The sequence below is a fragment of the Anolis sagrei genome, chromosome 2, assembly GCF_037176765.1.
Source record: "Anolis sagrei isolate rAnoSag1 chromosome 2, rAnoSag1.mat, whole genome shotgun sequence".
Lineage (NCBI taxonomy): Eukaryota > Metazoa > Chordata > Lepidosauria > Squamata > Dactyloidae > Anolis > Anolis sagrei.
The window spans coordinates 302141567-302163475 of record NC_090022.1 but is presented as its reverse complement, the minus strand read 5'-3'; the positions used below and the strand labels follow the sequence as shown (position 1 = coordinate 302163475).

Genomic DNA, 21909 nt, shown 5'->3' with positions numbered 1-21909 from the left:
AGTTCACAATGCTCTTTGATGGTAGGTGAACTATAAATCCCAGCAACTACAACTCCCAAATGTCAAGGTCTATTTTTCCCAAACTCCACCAGTGTTCAAATTTGAGCATATTGAGTATTGGTGCCACATTTGGTCCTGATCTATCATTGTTTGAGTCCAACGTGCTCTCTGGATGTAGGTGAACTACAACTCCCGAACTCAAGATCAATGCCCACCAAACCCTCCACAGTATTTTCTGTTGGTCATAAGAGTTCTGTGTGCCATGTTTGGTTCAATTCCATCATTGGTGGAGTTCAGAGTGTTCTTTGATGGTAGGTGAACTAGAAATCCCAGCAACTACAACTCCCAAATGTCAAGGTCTTTTTTCCCCAAACTCCACCAAACCCTTCCGGCATTTTCCGTTGGTTAAGGGAATTCTGTGTGCCAAGTTTGGTTCAATTCCATCATTGGTGGAGTTCAGAATGCTCTTTGATGGTAGGTGAACTATAAATCCCAGCAACCATAACTCCCACGTGACAAAATCAATGTCTCTCCAACCACATCAGTATTCAAACTAGAGCTTATTAGGTATTTGGTCCAGTGAATGAAAATACATCCTGCATATCAGATATTTACATTATGATATGCAATGTAAACATCATTACATATCGTGTAATGTCATAGCAAAATGACAGTTATGAAGTAGCAACAAAAATAATGTGATGGTTGGGGGTCAGCACAACATGAGGAACTGTATTAAGGGGTCACGGCATTAGGAAGGTTGAGAATCAGTGTCCTAACGCATCGTTGGCCTCTCTGGTTGCCTTCCAGGGGAACGTGGTGGCCATCAAACATGTCAATAAGAAGCGCATTGAGCTGACGCGGCAGGTGCTCTTTGAGCTCAAACACGTAGGTACTGGGAGAAAGACCATGGGGTCTGTGGGGGGCACCTGGGGTCAGGGATGACGCCCTACCACCTGACACTCAACGCAGGTATCGTGGCCTCCTTGGTGGCTGCCTCACTGCCTCTGCATATCTTTAATGCACCTCCGTCCTCACTCTGCCCGGCTCCAGATGCGGGACATCCAGTTCAACCACCTGACCCGGTTCATTGGGGCCTGCATTGACCCTCCCAACATCTGCATCGTGACCGAATACTGCCCTCGGGGTAGCTTGCAGGTGAGAAGGCCGGACAAGCACAACTTCAAAATATATTTATCGAAGCCAAAAGAAATCCATTCTAGATAGAAAAGGGTTTTGGAGCTCACTTCTAAGGAAGGTAAAAGGATAAAATATCAAAAGTATCCATGCAGCTACACTTTGCCTGGAGAAAGGCAAAATGCGTCCTCACTGGAAGGAAGGCAAAGGCAGAAGAAGAAAGGGCAATGGAGAATGACCACACAGCCAACAACCCAGGGCAATAAAAATACCTCTAAAGAGGAAGTTTTTATGATTTCATGTGGTGAGCCAGGATAAGCTTCCCTTGAACAAGATAGATCAGGATGGCAGAGTCACAACTTCAAAATATATTTATTGAAGTCAAAAGGAATCCATTCTAGATAGAAAAGGATCTTGGAGCTCACTTGCTCACTTCTAAGGAAGGTAAAAGGATAAAATATCAAAATATCCATGCAGCTACACTTTGCCTGGAGAAAGGCAAAATGCGTCCTCACTGGAAGGAAGGCAAAGGCAGAAGAAAAAAAGGGCAATGGAGAATGACCACACGGCCAACAACCCAGGGCAATAAAAATACCTCTAAAGAGGAAGTTTTTATGATTTCATGTGGTGAGCCAGGATAAGCTTCCATTCAACAAGATAGATCAGGATGGCAGAGTCACAACTTCAAAATATATTTATTGAAGTCAAAAGGAATCCATTCTAGATAGAAAGGGGTCTTGGAACTCACTTGCTCACTTCTAAGGAAGATAAAAGGATAAAAAATCATCTTCTAAGGAAGGTAAAAGGATAAAATGTCAAAATTATCCATGTAGCTACATTTTGCCTGGAGAAAGGCAAAATGCATCCTCACTGGAAGGAAGTCAAAGGCAGAAGAAGAAAGGGCAATGGAGAATGACCACAGGGCCAACAAGCCAGGGCAAGAGAAATACCTCTAAAGAGGTAATTTTTTTGATTTCATGTGGTGAGCCAGGGTAAGCTTCCCTTGAACAGGGTGGAACAGGATCGCAGAGACAGAACTTTAGGTTCAAAATATTTATCCGAGAAAAGAAATCCATTCTAGATAGAAAAGACCTTGGCACTCACTAGCTCGCTAAAACTCATATTCTAAGGAAGGTAAAAGGATAAAAAGTCAAAATATCCATGCAGCTACATTTTGCCTGGAGGGAGGCAAAATGCATCCTCACTGGAAGGAAGGCAAAGGCAGAAGAAGAAAGGACAATGGAGAATGGCCACACTCCCAACAAGCCAGGGCAATAGAAATACATTTAAAGGGGAAGTTTTTATGATTTCATGTGGTGAGCCAGTATAAGTATCCATGCAGCTACACTTTGCCTGGAGAAATGCAAAATGCGTCCTCACTGGAAGGAAGGCAAAGGCAGAAGAAGAAAGGGCAATGGAGAACGAACACATGGCCAAGAAGCCAGGGCAATAAAAATACCTCTAAAGAGGAAGTTTTTATGATTTCATGTGGTGAGCCAGTATAAGTATCCATGCAGCTACACTTTGCCTGGAGAAATGCAAAATGCGTCCTCACTGGAAGGAAGGCAAAGGCAGAAGAAGAAAGGGTGATAAAAATACCTTTAAAGAGGAGGTTTTTATGATTTCATGGACTCTCATTGGCTTTGAGGTCCATTGATTGTGCTTTCCGTGCATGGAAGAAGGGGGTTGGACTAGGTCAGGCATGGGCCAACTTGGGCCTTCCCTCTAGGAGTTTTGGACTTCAACTCCCACAATTCCTAACAGCCTACCGGCTGTTAGGAATTGTGGGAGTTGAAGTCCAAAACCCCTGGAGGGAAGGCCCAAGTTGGCCCATGCCTGGACTAGATGTCCCATGTGGCCTTTTCTACGGCAGGACATTCTGGAGAACGAGAGCATCAACCTGGACTGGGTCTTCCGCTACTCCCTCATCAACGACATCGTGAAGGTGAGCCAGGTGCAAGGTGTGCTCCTTGGAGGCATTCCAAGGCCAGGAGCAGGCCTCCAGCGTGGACGTCCTGTCTTCTGGGCTTGGGTCACTCATGGGTCTCCCTTCCCTGCCTGTCCCCCTCCCCTCCCTCCCCTCCGCTGTCCACACCTGTCTTACCTGTCCGTCCGGCGCAGGGCATGGCCTTCCTGCACAACAGCATCATCGGCTACCACGGCAGCCTCAAGTCGTCCAACTGCGTGGTGGACAGCCGCTTCGTGCTCAAGATCACCGACTACGGCTTGGCCAGCTTCCGCCAGAGCAGCGAGAGCGAGGGCAACCACGCCTTGTATGCCAGTGAGTGACCCCCTCGTCGGGTACCCCCTTCTCCTCCTGTCCCCCACTTCTGACCCACAACGGTCAGTGGAGCTTGACCCTTTGCCCCTTGCCTGTCTCCTGACTCCTACTTGAAGGCGTAGGAAAATCAGTTTTAACCAGGCAGGAGCAAATTCCAGCCCTCCAGGTGGTTTTGGACTCCAACTCCCACAATTCCTCACAACATTAAAAGGGAGCCACTGGGTTGTTGTAAGTTTTTTCGGGCTATATGGCCATGTTCTAGAGGCACTCTCTCCTGACATTTCACCTGCATCTATGGCAAGCATCCTCAAAGGTAGTGAGGTCTGTTGGAAACTAGGAAAATTGGTTTATATATCTGTGGAATGACCAGGGTGGGACAAAGGACTCTTGTGTGTTGGAGCTAGGTGGGAATGTTTCAACTGACCACCTTGGTTTCAACAGAGAAGCCATTGGAATCCACAAGAAACAGGTGGAAAAATTTCAACAGAAAGGAGGAAACCATGAAAAGGAACAAAATCTGGCTACCAGTATTGAAAAACTCTAAAATTATAACAGCAAAACAACAGAGAGGAAACAAATAAGGACATCTAATCACCTCTCAACAAAAGTTTGTTCCAGGCACTGTCAGGCCATTATATGCTAATCAAGGTGGTCAGTTGAAACATTCACACCTAGCTCCAGCAGACAAGAGTTCTTTGTCCCACCCTGGTCCTTCCACAGATATATAAACCCTTTTCCCTAGTTCCAACAGACCTCACTACCTCTGAGGATGCGTGCCATAGATGCAGGCGAAACGTCAGGAGAGAATGCTAGAGGCACTGCCAGGCCATCAAATTCTAATCCAGGTGGTCAGTTGAGACATTCACCCCTAGCTCCAGCAGACAAGAATCCTTTGTCTCACCCTGGTCATTCCACAGATATATAAACCCACTTTCTTAGTTCCAACAGACCTCACTCCCTCTGAGGATGCTTGGCATAGATGCAGGCAAAATGTCAGGAGAGAATGTTAGAGGCACTGCCAGGCCATCAAATGCTAATCAAGGTGGTCAGTTGAGACATTCACCCCTAGCTCCAGCAGACAAGAGTCCTTTGTCCCACCCTGGTCTTTCCACAGATATATAAACCCTTTTTCCTAGGTCCAACAGACCTCACTACCTCTGAGGATGCGTGCCATAGATGCAGGCGAAACGTCAGGAGAGAATGCCTCTAGACTATTTATTTAGTATATTTGTATACCGCCCTTCTCAGCCCTCAGGGTGACCAATAGGGCCTCTGGTGGGAGAACTTCCTACAATTGGGGGCCACAGCAGAGAAGAACCTGCTGTGCTATTGTGGACCATTATGGGACATAGTGGGCCAGTACAAAGACCCCCCCCCTTTCTTCTCTCCCCGAACTCGACTGCAGAGAAACTATGGACGGCCCCAGAGCTGCTGCAAAGGGGGCAGCTGCTCCTCTCCCCGCTGGCGATGCAGAAGGCCGACGTCTACAGCTTCGGGATCATCCTGCAGGAGATTGCGCTGCGCAATGGGGCCTTCTACGTGGAGGGCATGGACCTCAGCCCCAAGGGTGAGGAGGACCCCCCTCCCCCCAGCACAGGCCCCTCTATTGTGTCCACCAACTGGGGCAGAGCTGGGGGGCTTCCTCTGAAATGGGTTTGTGGGGAGGAGGTCTCCATCCCCAGGTGGCCCCTCCCTCTCTCCTTCCTTCCTTTGCCCTTTGCAAAGCCATGGGGTATTTGTGGTTGGTGGGCATCAAAAGTTAGTCCTCCAGGTCTTTTGGACCTCAGTTGGTAGAACTGTAGAGTGGGAAGTGACCTTCAGAAGCCATCCAGTCCAACCCCCTTCTGCCAGGCGCTCCCAACAAATGACCATCCAGCTTCTCAAGAGAAGGAGACTCTACCAATGATAGTCTTCCTGGGAGCTCAACCCCAAAGCTGGGTGATGGATGCCTGGCTTGACAACAGATCCAGTTCTTTAAGATGTTCCTCATGGGGAACATGCAAGAACATGTGAGAAAGATCTTAGAGTCTTTGTGGTCAACAAGTTGAACATGAGCCAAGGGTGTGATGCAGCACCACAAGAAGCCAAGAAATGTAGAGTGAGGAGGGACCTTCAGAGTCCATCCAGTTCAACCTCCTTCTGCCAGGCGCTTCCAACCAATGGCCATCCAGCTTCTCAAGAGGAGACTCTACCAATGATTGTCTTCCTGGGAGCTGCAGCCCAAAGCTGGGTGATGGATGCCTGGCTCGACAACAGATCCAGTTCTTTAAGATGTTCCTCATGGGGAACATGCAAGAACATGTGAGAAAGATCTTAGAGTCTTTGTGGTCAACAAGTTGAACATGAGCCAAGAGTGTGATGCAGCACCTCAAGAAGCCAATGGGATTTTGGGCTCCATCCAAAGGAATCTGGTGTCCAGATTGAGGGAAGAAGTCCTGGTGCCTCTCTCTTCTGTTTTGGTCAGACCTGGAATCACACTGTGTCCAATTCTGGGCACTACAGTTCGAAAGAGACGTTGACAAGCTGGAAAGAGTCCAGAGGAAGAGGGCAACTGAAATGGTCAAAAGTCTGGAGACCATGAATCATCCCCACGAGGAACGTCTTGGAGAACTGGGTCTGTTTCGCCTGCAGAAGAGAAGGTTGAGAGGAGACATGAGAAGAGCCATGTATCAGTATGTGAAAGGGTGTCATAAAGAAGGAGAGGGCTTCCTTCCTGCTGCCCTGGAAACTAGGACTCAATGGAGCCAAGGGTTCAAACTACAGGAAAGAAAGGAGATTCCACCTGAACTTCCTGACTGTAAGAAGACCAATTCTGGGCACCACAGTTGGAGGGAGATGTTGACTCTAAGCTGGAAGGTGTCCAGAGGACACCCTCCTCTGGACACCTTCCAGCTTAGAGTCAACATCTCCCTCCAGAAGAGAAGCTGAGACTCAAAGTATCAAGGGTCTGGAGAACAAGCCCTATGAGGAGCGGCTTAAAGATCTGGGCATGTTTAGCCTGCAGAAGAGAAGCTGAGAGGAGACATGATGAGGGCCAGGGATCAAGAGGAGAGACTGGGAGAGTCTTAGGGAGGAGGGAGCAGGCTTCCTTTCTGCTGCCCTGGAGACTAGGACTCAATGGAGCCAAACGACAGGAAGGAGATTCCACCTGAACATCAGGAAGAACTTCCTAAATGTGAGAGAGCTGTTGAGCAGTGGAACTCTCTCCCCTGGAGGGAGCATGGTGGAGGCTCCTTCTTTGGAGGTTTTGAAGCAGAGGCTGGATGGCCATCTGTCAGGGGTACTTTGAATGCTATTTTCCTTCTTCTTGACAGAATGGGGTTGGACTGAATGATGGCCCACCAGGTCTCTTCCAACTCAATGATTCTATGACCTCTCCCACAGTGGAACTCTCTACCCTGGTGGAAGCTCCTTCCTTGGAAACTTTTCAACTGAGACTGGATGGCCATCTGTTGGGGGTGCTTTGATTGTGCTTATCCTGCATAGCATAGGAAGAGGTCCATGAGGTTTCTCCCAACTCTATGATTCTGTGACCTGTCCCATAGGGGAACTCTCTGTCCCGGAGTCTGGTGGAAGCTCCTTCCTTGGAAACTCTTTAAGCAGAGGCTGAATGGCCATCTGTTGGGGGTGCTTTGATTGTGCTTATCCTGCATAGCGTTGATAGAGATCCATGGGGTTTCTTCCAACTCTATGAGTCTATGAGAGCACCTGGAGTAGCAAAGTTTGGGCATGGCTGGTGCCCTCAGCAGAACCTTGAAGGTGGTCTTCACCTGGGGAGGAGGGAACCACAGAGGACACTTGACATGCCTCGTGGAGATGGGATGTTGCACCGCTCTCCATGGGTGCACAGGAGGAGGAGGGTGTGCTCATGCTGGGAACCAATGTGCCCCTCGTTGAGGGTCTTCTTGTGAGAGAGGGGCTGGTGACCTCCTAGGTGACCCCAGGGCTTCTCAGACTTCCCCACAGACCTCATCTCCAGGCGCTGGACTACTCAGTTGGGCCTGTGGCTTGTCTCTCTCTTGGCTGGGCTTCTTCTTCTCCGTCTTCCGTTGTGACGTCCAGTGACGCTGCCCCTTCTTTTCTATCTGCTCCCCAACCACATCTCCCCCCTCGCTCACTGTGCGCCACCGTCCGCCACAGCCTCGCCGCCCAAACCTCTGCTCATGCGCTCATGCGCTCATCCTCATTGTCTCCATGGTCCATTGGCCACCCCTCACCACCGCCTTCCCGCCCCATAAGTGTCTCTCCATCCCACCGGTCTGCACATTCACTCCTGTTGCCCCCCCGCACCCGCTTCCCCCCTCACAGAGATTGTGCAGAAGGTGCGCAACGGCCAGCGGCCACACTTCCGGCCCTCCGTGGACCTGCGGCTGCACAGCGAGGAGCTGGCCCTCCTGATGGAGCGCTGCTGGGCCCACGAGCCTGCTGACCGGCCCGACTTCGCCCAGATCAAGATCTTCATCCGACGCTTCAACAAGTGGGTGCTGGCAGATGACGTCCACAATATCTAACTTGGGCCCTCCCTCCTCCTGGTGTCTTGGACTACAACTCCCATAATTCCTAGGAATTGTGGGAGTTGGAGTCCAAAACACCTGGAATCCAAAACTCTAGAGCAAATTATTAGGGTGAAGATATGGATGCTGCTTTTTGAATGGCCACTCCTGGCGCATGTTCCTCGTGTGGTCCACTAAGAACATTTCCCAACCAGTGTTACTGAACGGAGGCTGTCGTCCGATCTGCTCCTGCAGAATTCTGGGAAATGTAGTTTAGGTAAGCCAAGTGTCGCACGCCAGGGCTGGAGATGCACCTTCGAACCCAAAACCACACCAGAGTTCTTATAAGCAAAGCAGTTCATTGAAGAGAGACAGGGCCTTCTTGGTGGTGGCTCCTCGGCTGTGGAACTCCCTGCCTAGGGATATTAGATCGACCCCCTCCTTCCTGACATTTCAGAAAAGAGTGAAAACCTGGCTCTTTGAGCAAGTGTTTGGCATGACCAGATAGACTCACATTGGAATATGGACAAGGAACAGGGAATAGGGAAAGAGAAAGATGAGATGCGAGTAGGGGGGATTTGGATTGCCTCTTAATGTCTCCAATGTGTTTGTGTTCATCCCGTCATCTCCTCCTGGTTGCTCCTAGTTTTTAAAGAACAATGACAAAGAATGTGCACTTTCGGCAATAATTGCCGAGAAAGCATTTGACAACCTAAATTGGGATTTTTTCATATTACTCATGCAAGAACTAGATTTGGGATACCATTTCATAAATACAATCAAATCAATATACAGCAAACAGGAAGCCATGATTTGTATTAACGGGCAAACAACAGAACATATCCAAATACAAAAAGGGACAAGTCAGGGATACTCTCTATCCCCGCTAATATTTATCATTGTGTCAGAAATCCTTTTTAACACAATAAGAGATGACAACACTCTAAAAGGAGTGAGAATAAAGAAATATTCGTACAAGCTCCGTGCATTCGCGGATGACATAATCTGTATAATCGAGAACCCTCTAGAGACCATTGACAGACGGTTAGGGAAAATCAACAAATTTGGAGAGCTACCAGCACTCTCTGGACCAACATCCCCATTTCCAATCCCCTGAAAGTCAGCAGGAACTTAGTCATTTAACTCAGGCATTGCAGACTCAGGCATTGAATTTTATTTATTTATCGTGTCATCAGCAACCATTGTATTACAATTCTAACAGAGCAAAACAAACACAGAGATTAAAAAGAAAAAAAAAAGAAGAAAAGAAACCACACAGATTTTGCAAATTTGGTATTTGGTTAAATGTCCTTTGACCAGTATCTGGCCACTTGGAGTGCCTCTGGGGTTGCCGCAAGAAGGTCCTCCATTGTGCATGTGGCAGGGCTCAGGGTGCATTGCAGCAGGTGGTCAGTGGTTTGCTCTTCTCTGCACTCGCATGCCGAGGATTCCACCCTGTAGCCCCATTTCTTAAGATTGGCTCTGCATCTCGTGGTGCCAGAGCGCAGTCTGTTCAGCGCCTTCCAAGTCGCCCAGTCTTCTGAGTGCCCGGGGGGAGTCTCTCATCTGGTATCAGCCATGAATTGAGGTGCTGGGTTTGGGCCTGCCACTTTTGGACTCTCACTTGCTGGGATGTTCCAGCGAGTGTCTCTGTAGATCTAAGAAAACTATTTATTGATTTAAGTCGTTGACGTGCTGGCTGATACCCAAACAGGGGATGAGCTGGAGGTGTCTCTGCCTTGGTCCTTTCACTATTGGCTGCTACTTCCCGGCGGATGTCAGGTGGTGCAATACCGGCTAAGCAGTGTAATTTCTCCAGTGGTGTAGGGCGCAGACACCCCGTGATAATGCGGCATGTCTCATTAAGAGCCACATCTACTGTTTTAGTGTGGTGAGATGTGTTCCACACTGGGCATGCATACTCAGCAGCAGAGTAGCATAGCGCAAGGGCAGATGTCTTCACTGTGTCTGGTTGTGATCCCCAGGTTGTGCCAGTCAGCTTTCGTATGATGTTGTTTCTAGCGCCCACTTTTTGTTTGATGTTCAGACAGTGCTTCTTGTAGGTCAGAACACGGTCCAAAGTGACTCCCAGGTATTTGGGTGCGCTGCAATGCTCCAGTGGGATTCCTCCCCAGGGAATAATCCTCAGAGCTCGGGATGCTTGTCTGTTCTTAAGGTGAAAGGCGCATGTCTGTGTTTTAGATGGGTTAGGGATCAGTTGGTTTTCCCTGTAATAGGCAGTAAGAGCACCTAGAGCTTCGGAGAGTTTCTGTTCAACCATCTCAAAGCTCCCTGCTTGAGCAGTAATGGCACGATCATCAGCATAGATGAAACTCTCTGTCCCTTCTGGCAGTGGCTGGTCATTTGTGTAGATGTTGAACATGGATGGGGCAAGCACGCTCCCCTGAGGCAGGCCGTTCTTCTGTTTCCGCCATCTGCTTCTCTGGCCCTGGAACTCAACAAAAAAGCTCCTGTTTTGTAGCAGGTTTCCTATGAGGCGGGTGAGGTGGTCGTCCTGTGTGAGATTATACATTTTTCTCAGGAGGAGGCAGCGGTGGTTCACAGTCTCATAGGCTGCTGACAAGTCTATGAAGACAGCTCCTGTGATCTGCTGCCTTTCAAAGCCATCTTCTATGTGCTGGGTCAGGTTCAGCACTTGCGATGTGCAGCTTTTGCCTTTCCTGAAGCCAGCTTGCTGTGGGATCAGACAGGGGTCTATATTTTCCATAATTCTATGCAAAATAAGTCTCTCCAGAACTTTGTAGAGGTGGCACAACAGGGAGATTGGTCTGTAGCTTTTTGGGTCATTACGGTCTTTGCCTGGCTTCAAGATGGCGATGACTCTTGCTTTCCTCCAGATTTTGGGGATCTGACAGGATGCCGTGCAGTTGTTCATCAGCTCCAGCAGCCAGCGCCTTGCTTTTGGACCAAAGTTCTTGATTTGTTCCATCCGTAGATCATCCAGGCCAGCTGCTTTGCCATTCTTACATTTGTTGAGAGCCATGTCCAATTCAGTAGATGTAAAAGGTTCATGGAGGTTGTTGTTCTCAATCTCTGGTTGTCTGGCTATTGGTTTCTTTCCTACTTTGGTGGCAAGGTTGGGTTTCCCATTCTTCAAGAGATGGTGTGCTATCTGATCTGCCTTTATGTTGGCATGGGTGTTAGTTTGTGAGGGGTCATTGCTCAGCCGTCTTAGCAACCTCCACGCCTTCTGGCTGCTCCTGCCCATGTCGACCTCTGTGATCAGCTTGATCCACTGTTCTTTCTTGGCTTCAGAGATGGAGGACACAATGCTCTGCGCTGCCTGAAGAGTCTGCTCACTAAATGGGTCTTCGTTGTGGAGCCTGTAGTAGTTTTCCAACAAGGCAGCTGTTTCAGGAGTAATGCCCTGGAGGTAGTGAGTTCTGCAGCCTCTCGGTATCGAGGCCCGTGAGCAGGTTTTCACGATTTCAATAAAGTGCTCGTATTCCTCAGGGATTGGCGCGACCGATATGATCATGTCGTCTAACATCTCTGAGAATTTAGTCCAATCTGCCTTTCTGAAGTTGTATCTTCGTTTAAATCGAACTTCCTGAGGCCTTATTGTTGGGAACAGTTGGCATATTATTGGTCGGTGCTGTGTGTTTGGGATTGGTGGTCCCACTGATTTGGTGCATTGCTGTACGATGCTGTCGCTCACAAATAAGAGGTCTGGGTTGTAACCTCGGTGCCATCTCCTGCTGTTGTAGGATGGTGGGAGCTTGCTATCATGGATGAGTGATAGTTTGTGCAGTTCAGACCAGGACAGGACAGCCTCTCCATTTCTGTCCTCTTGGGCATAGCCCCATACATGGCTATGGCTGTTGAAGTCACCAATTACTACCGCCCTTTGGTGCCTGTCAAAGTTCTCGGGGGAGGAGAAGCAGAAATCTTCATTTGGGGGCTTGTACACAGAGGTGATGGTGATGTTATTGAGCTCTACTGTTAGAACCTCGATATTGTTTTCTTCAGTGTTGTGGGCACTGCTGACTTGGAGGCCTGGTTTGACAAAGACGGCACTTCCATACTGCGCATGTGGTCTTTCCGCTACTAAGACCATTCCTGGAACTTTGGGTCGTTTCTGTCGTTCATCCCTGTGTGTTTCTTGGACACACAGCACATTGCATTTCTTATCTCGGCACAGTTCATAGAGCAGTTGCTCTTTGGCAGCTGACATGCCTTCGATGTTGATCGAGATTATTGTCATGGTTGGTCCTGAAAAGGACCGTTGGTTGTTTTGCTTGCTTGCTTGCATGCTGGTCGCTTCTGTGGCGCGAGAATCTGCCGTCTACGAAGACGTTGCCCAGGGGACGCCCGGATGTCTTGCAATCCTGCGAGGAGGCTTCTCTCATGTCCCCCAGGCATTGAATGCAGAACCTTGATCATTTTCCTCGGGAGCCTGAGGCAAAGAAACAATTACAGGCTGAAACCCTACACCAAGAACCTTTCTAGCAGATAATTCCAAAGGCTGCACCAAACTACATTTCCCAGTATTCTGCAGATCGGACATTAGCCTCCGTTTTATAATGTCCGAAAACTCCTAGATCCCTTTCATGTGGAAGTTTGCAAAGTTGCATGCAGTATCTCCCTACGATCAGACAATGGCTTCTGCTGGTGAGAAGTAATGTCCTAAGGCTCCTAGATCCCTTTCATGTGGATTTTTCCAAAGTGCAAAACCTTTCCGGGGATATGTCGTCCAATGGGAGAAGGCCCTGTTTGCATGTTGAGCATGGAACCATCACTTGCGCGCAGCATCTCCCTCCACCGGTTCTGTTTGATGGTGAAAAGGTTAAGGTGACCCTGTTCCCACCTGAGAGTTCGCCATTTCCAGAAACCTGGAAATGGGGAACTCTCAGGTGGGAACAGGGTCACCTTAACCTGTTCCTCTTTCTCCTGTGGGTATTGTATGGCTCTGGTGACCTCCCTTTACTCTTCAATGCTGCCCCCCCCCCCCCACTTACAGGGAAGGCAGCACCAGCATCCTGGACAACCTGTTGTCGCGCATGGAGCAGTACGCCAACAACCTGGAGAAGCTGGTGGAGGAGCGCACCCAGGCTTACCTGGAGGAGAAGCGCAAGGCCGAGAACCTCCTCTACCAGATCCTGCCCCAGTGAGTCCCCGCCCGGGAAAGTGACCCTCATCCCCCCCCCACCTGAACCATTGGGGCCAAGGGGGTCGTCACCTGGCCCCTCACCGCCCCTCTTTCTCTGACCCCCCTCCCGACCCCAGCTCTGTGGCCGAGCAGCTCAAGCGCGGAGAGACGGTCCAAGCGGAAGCCTTTGACTGCGTCACCATCTACTTCAGTGACATCGTGGGGTTCACCTCCCTCTCGGCAGAAAGCACCCCCATGCAGGTAGAGTGGGGCAGAAGGACACCCTTTCTCTTGGGGTGAGGGGTTCTTTCTCTTCCTTTTTTCTCGGTCTTCCCTTCCTTCCTATTGTTTTCTTTTCTTCATTCCCCTCATACCTTCCACACTTTCATTTCCCTCCCTCTCACCTTTCCTTCCTTTTTTTCTTTCCTCCTTTCCTTCATCTTTCCTTCCTTTCTTTGTTCTTTCCTTTTTTCTTCCCTCTTTTTCTTCTTTCACTTCTGCTCTTTTTTCTTTCTTTACTTCCTTGCTTTCCTCTTTTCCTTCTCCCTTCCTTCCTTCCTTCTTCCTTCCTTCCCCCCTTCCCTCCTTCTTTTCTTCCCTATTTTTCTTCTTCCTTCACTTCTGCTCTTTTTCCTTCTTTACTTCCTTGCTTTCCTCTTTTCCTTCTTCCTTCCTTCTTCCTTCTTTCCTCCCCCCTTTCCTTCTCTTCCCTCCTTCCTTCTTTTCTTCCCTCTTTTTCTTCTTCCTTCACTTCTGCTCTTTTTTCTTTCTTTACTTCCCTGCTTTCCCCTTTTCCTTCTTCCTTCCTTCCTTCCTTCCTTCCTTCCTTCCTTCCTTCCTCCCTCCCTTCACTTCCCTCCCCTCCTTCCTTCTTTTCTTCCCTCTTTCTCTTCTTCCTTCACTTCTGCTCTTTTTTCTTTCTTTACTTCCTTGCTTTCCTCCTTTCCTTCTTCCTTCCTGCTCTTTCTTTTACTTTTTTCTTTTGTTCTTCCTTCCTTCCTTCTTTCTTTCCTGCCTTCCTTTTTCCCCTTCTATCTTTTCCTCCCCTTTATTCCTCCTTCCTACCTTCCTTCCTTCTTTGTTTCCTGAATTCCTTCCTTTTCTTCCCTTTTCCTTCTTCCTTCCTTCCTTCCCTCTCTCCCTTTTCCTCTTCCTAAACCTTTTCTCCTGACATTTCCTCTGCGTCTGTGGATACTGACATCTCCAGAGTATCTGATGGCACTTGTTTGCACTTGTTTAAGAGACAATGGTTCTTCCCTCCCACTCTGCACAGTCTATAGGTATCTATACTCCACTTGCTTGACTTCCATCAGATCCTCTGAAGATGCCAGTAACCACAGATGTGGGAGAAACATCAGGATAAAATGCTGCTAGACCACATTGGCCATACAGCCTCCTTTTGAGGCCTGGAGAGCATTCCCCTCCAGGTCCCCTAGCGAAGTCTGTCCTTCCTTCCCATGGGTCCTTTTACCTGTGGGACTCATTCCATCCCCACAGCCCCACGTCTCACCTGAGCTCCTTCCCCTCCTTGCCAGGTGGTGACCCTCCTTAACGACCTCTACACCTGCTTTGATGCCATCATCGACAACTTTGACGTCTACAAGGTGAGTCTGCGGAAAAAGGAGGCCCAGGCTGGGGTCCGTGGGAAGGGGCTGCTTTGAGATATCGCTCTGTCCCACCCCCCCCCCCTGAATATCTCGCAGGTGGAGACCATTGGGGATGCCTACATGGTGGTCTCCGGGCTGCCGGTCCGGAATGGGAAGCTACATGCGCATGAGGTGGTGCGCATGGCCCTGGCCCTCCTGGAGGCCGTCACCACCTTCCGCATCCGGCACCGGCCGGGAGAACAGCTCCGCCTGCGCGTCGGCATCCATTCCGGTGAGTCCTGGGGGGCCGCAAAGGGGTGCATTGTTGTGCCCTAGCCTTCACTTCACTTCATTTCTTAATGAGTTGCTCTCCACCCAGGTGCTCTGAGCGACTTACAGTCTAAAATAGCATTTTAGAGAGGAGATTCCATCTGAACATGAGGAAGAACTTCCTGACTGTGAGAGCCGTTCAGCAGTGGAACTCTCTGCCCCGGAGTGTGGTGGAGGCTCCTTCTTTGGAAGCTTTTAAACAGAGGCTGGATGGCCATCTGTCAGGGGTGATTTGAATGCAATATTCCTGCTTCTTGGCAGAATGGGGTTGGACTGGATGGCCCATGAGGTCTCTTCCAACTCTTTGATTCTATGATTCTATGATTTACACAATATAAAAACATTCAACATTAAAACATTCAAGAGTGACTCTTTGGCAAATTAGATCTGATGAGTTAAATGCACAACCAAACAGCCCAGTCTTGAGCGCCTTTACAAAAGGTCGTAACTCCGATGTTGTTCTAACGTATGGAGGCAAGGAGTTCCACAGAATTGGAGCCTAGGTCGAAAAAGCTCTAGGATGCCTTGTGGCTTCCAGGTGTCCCTCCCTCCCTAGGTATGTAGAGGAGATTTTCCTGGGTGGATTGAGGTGACCACTGATGGAGAAAAGGAATGAGGCGGTCCCTAGGATACAAAGGTCCTTGGCCATTTTGAGCTCTCAATGTCAGGATCAGGATCTTGTAAGAGATCCAATGTTCTATGGGTAGCCAAGGCAGTTGTTGCAGAATTGGTGTGATATGGGATCTTAGAGATGATCTCGCGAGCAGCCTGGCTGCCACATTTTGGACCATCCAAATCTTCTGGGTTGTTGACTTGGGAAGGCTGGCATAGAAGGTTAAACATGAGCCAACAATGTGATGTGGCGGCAAAAAAAGCCAATGGGATTTTGGCCTTCATCAAGAGGAGCATAGTGTCTAGATCTAAGGAAGTAATGCTCCCCATGCTCTATTCTGCTTTGGTTAGACCACATCTGGAATATTGTGTCCAATTCTGGGCACCACAATTCAAGAGAGATATTGACTCTAAGCTGGAATGTGTCCAGAGGAGGGCGACTAAAATGATCAAGGGTCTGGAGAACAAGCCCTATGAGGAGCGGCTTAGGGAACTGGGCATGTTCAGCCTGAAGAAGAGAAGGCTGAGAGGAAACATGATAGCCATGTATAAATATGTGAGAGGAAGCCACAGGGAGGAGGAGGGAGCAAGCTTGCTTCTGCTTCCCTGGAGACTAGGACGCAAGGGAACAATGGCTTCAAACTACAAGAGAGGAGATTCCATCTGAACATGAGGAAGAACTTCCTGACTGTGAGAGCCGTTCAGCAGTGGAACTCTCTGCCCCGGAGTGTGGTGGAGGCTCCTTCTTTGGAAGCTTTTAAACAGAGGCTAGATGGCCATCTGTCAGGGGTGCTTTGAATGCAATATTCCTGCTTCTTGGCAGAATGGGGTTGGACTGGATGGCCCAGGAGGTCTCTTCCAACTCTTTGATTCTATCATTCTATGACTGTGAGAGCTGTTCAGCAGTGGAACTCTCTGCCCCGGAGGGAGTGTGGTGGAGGCTCCTTCTTTGGAAGCTTTTAAGCAGAGGCTGGATGGCCATCTGTCGGGGGTACTTTGAATGCAATATTCCTGCTTCTTGGCAGAATGGGGTTGGACTGGATGGCCCAGGAGGTCTCTTCCAACTCTTTGATTCTATGATTCTATGATTCTAAGGTGTTGCAATAGTCCAACCTCGTGGTGACTGTTGCATGGATTACCGTTGCCAATGCTTCTACTGAAAGATCAGATGCCAATGTCCTTGCCTGGTGAAGATGGAAAAAGGCCTGCTTCCTTCTGGCAGTGACCTGGGCCTCCATCTTCAGTGATGAGTCCAACACAACCCCTTTAAGGCTTTGAACAGGGGCAGGCGGAGCCAGAGCTTCCCCATCGAAATCAGGCAGAGACTGTATTGATTCTGGCTGCTGGCCAGGCCAGAACATCTCTGTTTTAGCAGGATTGACTTTGAGTCTGCTCGCTCGCAGCCAACTCATCACTGCTTCCAAACACAGCCTAAAGTTCTCAGGAATCGCGGTGGTTGTCCCAGGTTCGAGACGCAAGAGTAGCTGGGTATCATCTGCATACGGGTAGCCTTGAGGCACCTGTTCACCCATAGAATCATAGAATCAAAGAGTTGGAAGAGACCTCATGGGCCATCCAGTCCAACCCCATTCTGCCAAGAAGTAGGAATATTGCATTCAAATCACCCCTGACAGATGGCCATCCAGCCTCTGCTTAAAAGCTTCCAAAGAAGGAGCCTCCACCACACTCCGGGGCAGAGAGTTCCACTGCTGAACGGCTCTCACAGTCAGGAAGTTCTTCCTAATGTTGAGATGGAATCTCCTCTCTTGTAGTTTGAAGCCATTGTTCCATTGCGTCCTAGTCTCCAGGGAAGCAGAAAACAAGCTTGCTCCCTCCTCCTCCCTGTGGCTTCCTTTCACATATTTATACATGGCTATCATATCTCCTCTCAGCCTTTTCTTCTTCAGGCTAAACATGCCCAGTTCCCTGAGCCGCTCCTCATAGGGCTTGTTTTCCAGACCCTTGATCATTTTAGTCGCCCTCCTCTGGACACATTCCAGCTTAGAGTCAATCTCTCTCTTGACAAGCATCACACCAGAGGCCAATAGTCCAATAACAAAGTGTTTATTGAAGAAATAATATAAAAACAGGGAAAGGGGTTATATCCAAAAGTGCCAGTCAGGATATAACCTAAAATAAGTTCCTTAAAAGTAATTCAAGAATGCTAAGGAAAAATCGCAGAATCACAGAAGCTAAAAATCCAAACACAGCAATAATCCAAGGTAATTCCATGAGCACAAACACAGGAATCTCTTCCAGGCAAAACACTTCCAGGGTACGTAGGCAAGGACAGGAACATGAAACAAGAAGCTTGACATTTCAAGAACCAGGGACTTGGACACTTGGTAACATGAACTGTTTTCCCCTTTAGCAATGTTGTCTGCTCTGAAAGGCCTGAAACAAATCACTTAATTGAAGCCATGCAGATTCCCATGAAATCATGTCGAAGGCACCTGGATTTGGAGGCCTTTTCTTGGAGCCGCTGGGAAAGACCTAGTTGGTCTACTTTTCATGACCTGCATTCTGGGATCTAATCTACACTTCCTTGTGACCTCCTCACCCCCCCCCCCCCCCCCCCCAATCTGCCTTTCCTTCAGGGAAACAGCTGTTTCACTTTCCTCGGTTGCTAAAGAACGATGTAAAGTATGCGAAGCATTGGCCAGGTCATCATCACCTGTCTACAATTCTCCCTGAACGCTCTCAGATTCAGGCTCTTCATTTTGAAACCCCTCATCCGCAGAATCCTCTGACGCTTGCTAGACTACAACATGAATGGGGGGCTGCCCCGAAGGGCAGTGGCAGCAGAGGGAGGGTGAGGAGGTCACAAGGAAGTACCTCGTGAAGGCAGATCTGGCCAAGATGGTCCATGCCTTAGTCACCTCCAGATTGGACTACTGTAATGCACTCTACGTGGGGCTGCCCTTGAAAACGGCCCGGAAATTCCAGTTGCTCCAACGGGCAGCGGCCAGGTTGTTATCTGGTGCTCCTTACAGAGAGAGGTCAACCCTCCTGTTTAAGGAGCTCCACTGGCTGCCGTTCATTTTCCGGGCCCAATTCAAGGTGCAGGTGCTTACCTACAAAGCCCTAAACGGTTTGGGACCCACCTACCTGCGTGACTGCATTTCCATATACGAACCCACACGATCTCTTTGTTCATCTGGAGAGGCCATGATCCCACCTGCATCACAAGCGCGATTGGTGGGGACGAGGGAGAGGGCCTTCTCAGTGGTGGCCCCACAACTCTAGAACTCCCTGCCCAAGGACATCAGGCAGGCCCCAACATTGGCAGTCTTTAGAAGGAGCTTGAAAACATGGATGTTCCAGTGTGCCTTCCCAGATTAAGGTATCCCAAGCAATTTGTCCCTAATGAACTTTACGGAAGAGTTAGAATTGTGTGCACACCCACTTATCCCTAAAATATCCATCCTATTTCACCTGGACATGCCCAGCATTTTTTAAAAAATTTAACCATTACATTTGGCCCTGTTATTGTATTGTCGAAGGCTTTCATGGCTGGAATCACTAGGTTCTTGTGGGTTTTTTCGGGCTATAGAGCCATGGTCTAGAGGCATTCTCTCCTGACGTTTCGCCTGCATCTATGGCAAGCATCCTCAGAGGTTGTGAGGTCTGTTGGAATTAGGACAATGGGTTTATATATCTGTGGAATGGCTGGGGTGGGGCAAGGAGCTCTTCCCTGCTGCAATTAGGTGTGAATGTTTAGCTGATCACCTTCATTAGCATTTGAAGGCCTGCCTGAGCCTGGGAAAATCTCTTGCTGGGAGGTGTTATAACAGCTAAACAACAGAGAGGAAAAAACCAGGCACAGATTAACACCTCCCAGCAAGAGATTTTCCCAGGCTCAGGCAGGCCTTCAAATGCTAATGAAGGTGATCAGCTAAACATTCACACCTAACTGCAGCAGGGAAGAGCTCCTTGCCCCACCCCAGCCATTCCACAGATATATAAACCCATTTTTCCTACTTCCAACAGACCTCACAACCTCTGAGGATGCTTGCCATAGATGCAGGCGAAACGTCAGGAGAAAATGCCTCTAGAACATTTTTGTTATTGTTTTGCTTTGCTAGGAGTTATTTATTGTTGTATTGTTGTCGTTGTGTTTTTTTGTCTCTGATGTATTTGGGCTCGGCCTCTTGTAAGCCGCACGGAGTCCTGCAGGAGATGGTAGCGGGGTATAAATAAAGGTTTATTATTATTATTATTATTATTATTATTAACCTCGAGAGGGCAGCCCCCTACCCATGTCACCCCCCTCTTCTTCCTCCCACGCAGGACCCGTGTGCGCCGGGGTAGTGGGCCTCAAGATGCCCCGCTACTGCCTCTTCGGAGACACGGTCAACACCGCCTCCCGCATGGAGTCCAATGGCGAGGGTGAGCCTCCTGTCCGGTGTTGTTATTTTGGGGAGGGGGGATCCCCACTGACCTGATTGGCCCCCTCCCTCCATTTGGCAGGGGCTGGACTAGATGGCCTCCTCTAACTCTATTATTCTACGGTTCTATGAATACTGTGTCTAGTTCTGGGCAAAGTACCGTATATACTCGAGTATAAGCTGACCCGAATATAAGCCGAGCCACCAAATTTTACCACAAAAAACTGGGAAAACGTATTGACTCACGTATAAGCCGAGGGTGGGAAATGCAGCCACTGCTGGTAAATTTCAATAGATAGTCTAGGCTTGGGCAATCCATGGTTCTAAATGGTTCTAAAGTACTTACAAGACTAAAGTTCTGGTGGTGAAAATTTCAAAACTCTAACAAAACTCTCAAAATTTAATTATTATTTCATTATTGGTGATTTTAATGACAGAACCAATTAGGAACTGCCATTTATTATGAAATTTTGAGAGTTTTGTTAGAGTTCTGAAATTTTCACCACCAGTAAGTACTTTAGAACCATTTAGAACCATGGATTGCCCAAGCCTAATAGATACCTATAACGTTACATTAATTGAGACATCGGCATGCTAAATGTTTTTGAATATTTACATAAAACTGTAATTTAAGATAAGGCTGCCCAACTCTAATTATACCATTATTCTAACCTTCAATGTAAATTTGCTTGCATATCCTTATAATGAAAATAAATAGAGAAAAACAATAAATGTAATAACAGCAACAATAGAGTAAAAAAACTGGAAATGTAATAATAACAGTAAGAATAGAGGAAAATAATAAATGTAATAATAACAATAATAAATAGAGTGAAATAATACATATATAATAATGGCAATAATAAATAGAGTGAAATAATATATATAATAATAACAATAATAGAGTGAAATAATATATATAATAATAATAATAAATAGAGTGAAATAATATATATAATAATAACAATAATAAATAGAGTGAAATAATATATATAATAATGGCAATAATAAATAGAGTGAAATAATATATATAATAATAACAATAATAAATAGAGTGAAATAATATATATAATAATAACAATAATAAATAGAGTGAAATAATATTTATAATAATAACAATAATAAATAGAGTGAAATAATATATATAATAATAACAATAATAAATAGAGTGAAATAATATATATAATAATAACAATAATAAATAGAGTGAAATAATATATATAATAATAACAATAATAAATAGAGTGAAATAATATATATAATAGTAACAATAATAATAAATAGAGTGAAATAATATATATATAATAATGGCAATAATAAAGTAAAATGATCGATGTAATAATAATGATGATGATGATGATGATGATGATGATGATGATGCTATATTATGTATTTCTAACAGGGTAAAATAAGAAATAACTTTGACTCGAGTATAAGCCGAGGGAGACTTTTTTTAGACTTAAAAAGGGACTGAAAAACTATAGGCTTATACTCGAATATATACAGTAATTTGAGAAGGAGGTGGACCAGTTGGAAGAGGGCCCGAGAAGGGCCACCAAAAGGGCCAAAGGTCTGGGAAGCATGAATCTCTTGAGAGGAGAGATCGAGGGACATGGGAAGGAGGGGACCTGAGAGCCATGTTTACATGTTTGGAAGGCTATCCCATTCAGGAGGAAGGCGTGAGCTTCCTTTCTGCTAAAGACCGGGACACGATGGAGCCATGGGTTCAAACTGGAGGAAAAGAGATTCCACCTAAGCTTCAGGACTCAACGGTCAGAGATGTTGGACAGCAGAATACGCTGCTGCCTTGGAGGGTCCGGTGGACTCTCTTTCTCAAGGGGTTTTGAAGCAGAGGTTGGGTGGCTATCTGTCAGGAGGGCTTTGGTTGTGCTTTCCGTGCCTGGCAGAAAGAAGGGGGCTGGACTGGATGTCCTTTGGGTGTCCCGTTCCAACCTTTATTTTCCTATGATCC

At 47.6% G+C, this 21909-nt stretch overlaps 1 protein-coding gene across 2 annotated transcripts in view; it reads left to right on the top strand.

Moving 5' to 3' along the window:
- NPR2 (natriuretic peptide receptor 2) overlaps positions 1–21909 on the top strand; it is an 84657-nt gene that overhangs the window by 61834 nt on the left and 914 nt on the right. For both annotated transcript variants that reach the window (XM_067464708.1, XM_067464707.1), the window contains exons 10-20: positions 811–888; positions 1054–1158; positions 3011–3082; positions 3259–3418; positions 4824–4985; positions 7727–7895; positions 12893–13039; positions 13159–13282; positions 14557–14625; positions 14725–14899; positions 19840–19938. In XM_067464708.1, the coding sequence (XP_067320809.1) occupies positions 811–888; positions 1054–1158; positions 3011–3082; positions 3259–3418; positions 4824–4985; positions 7727–7895; positions 12893–13039; positions 13159–13282; positions 14557–14625; positions 14725–14899; positions 19840–19938 (1360 nt within the window). The remainder of the gene's footprint in view (positions 1–810; positions 889–1053; positions 1159–3010; positions 3083–3258; positions 3419–4823; positions 4986–7726; positions 7896–12892; positions 13040–13158; positions 13283–14556; positions 14626–14724; positions 14900–19839; positions 19939–21909) is intronic.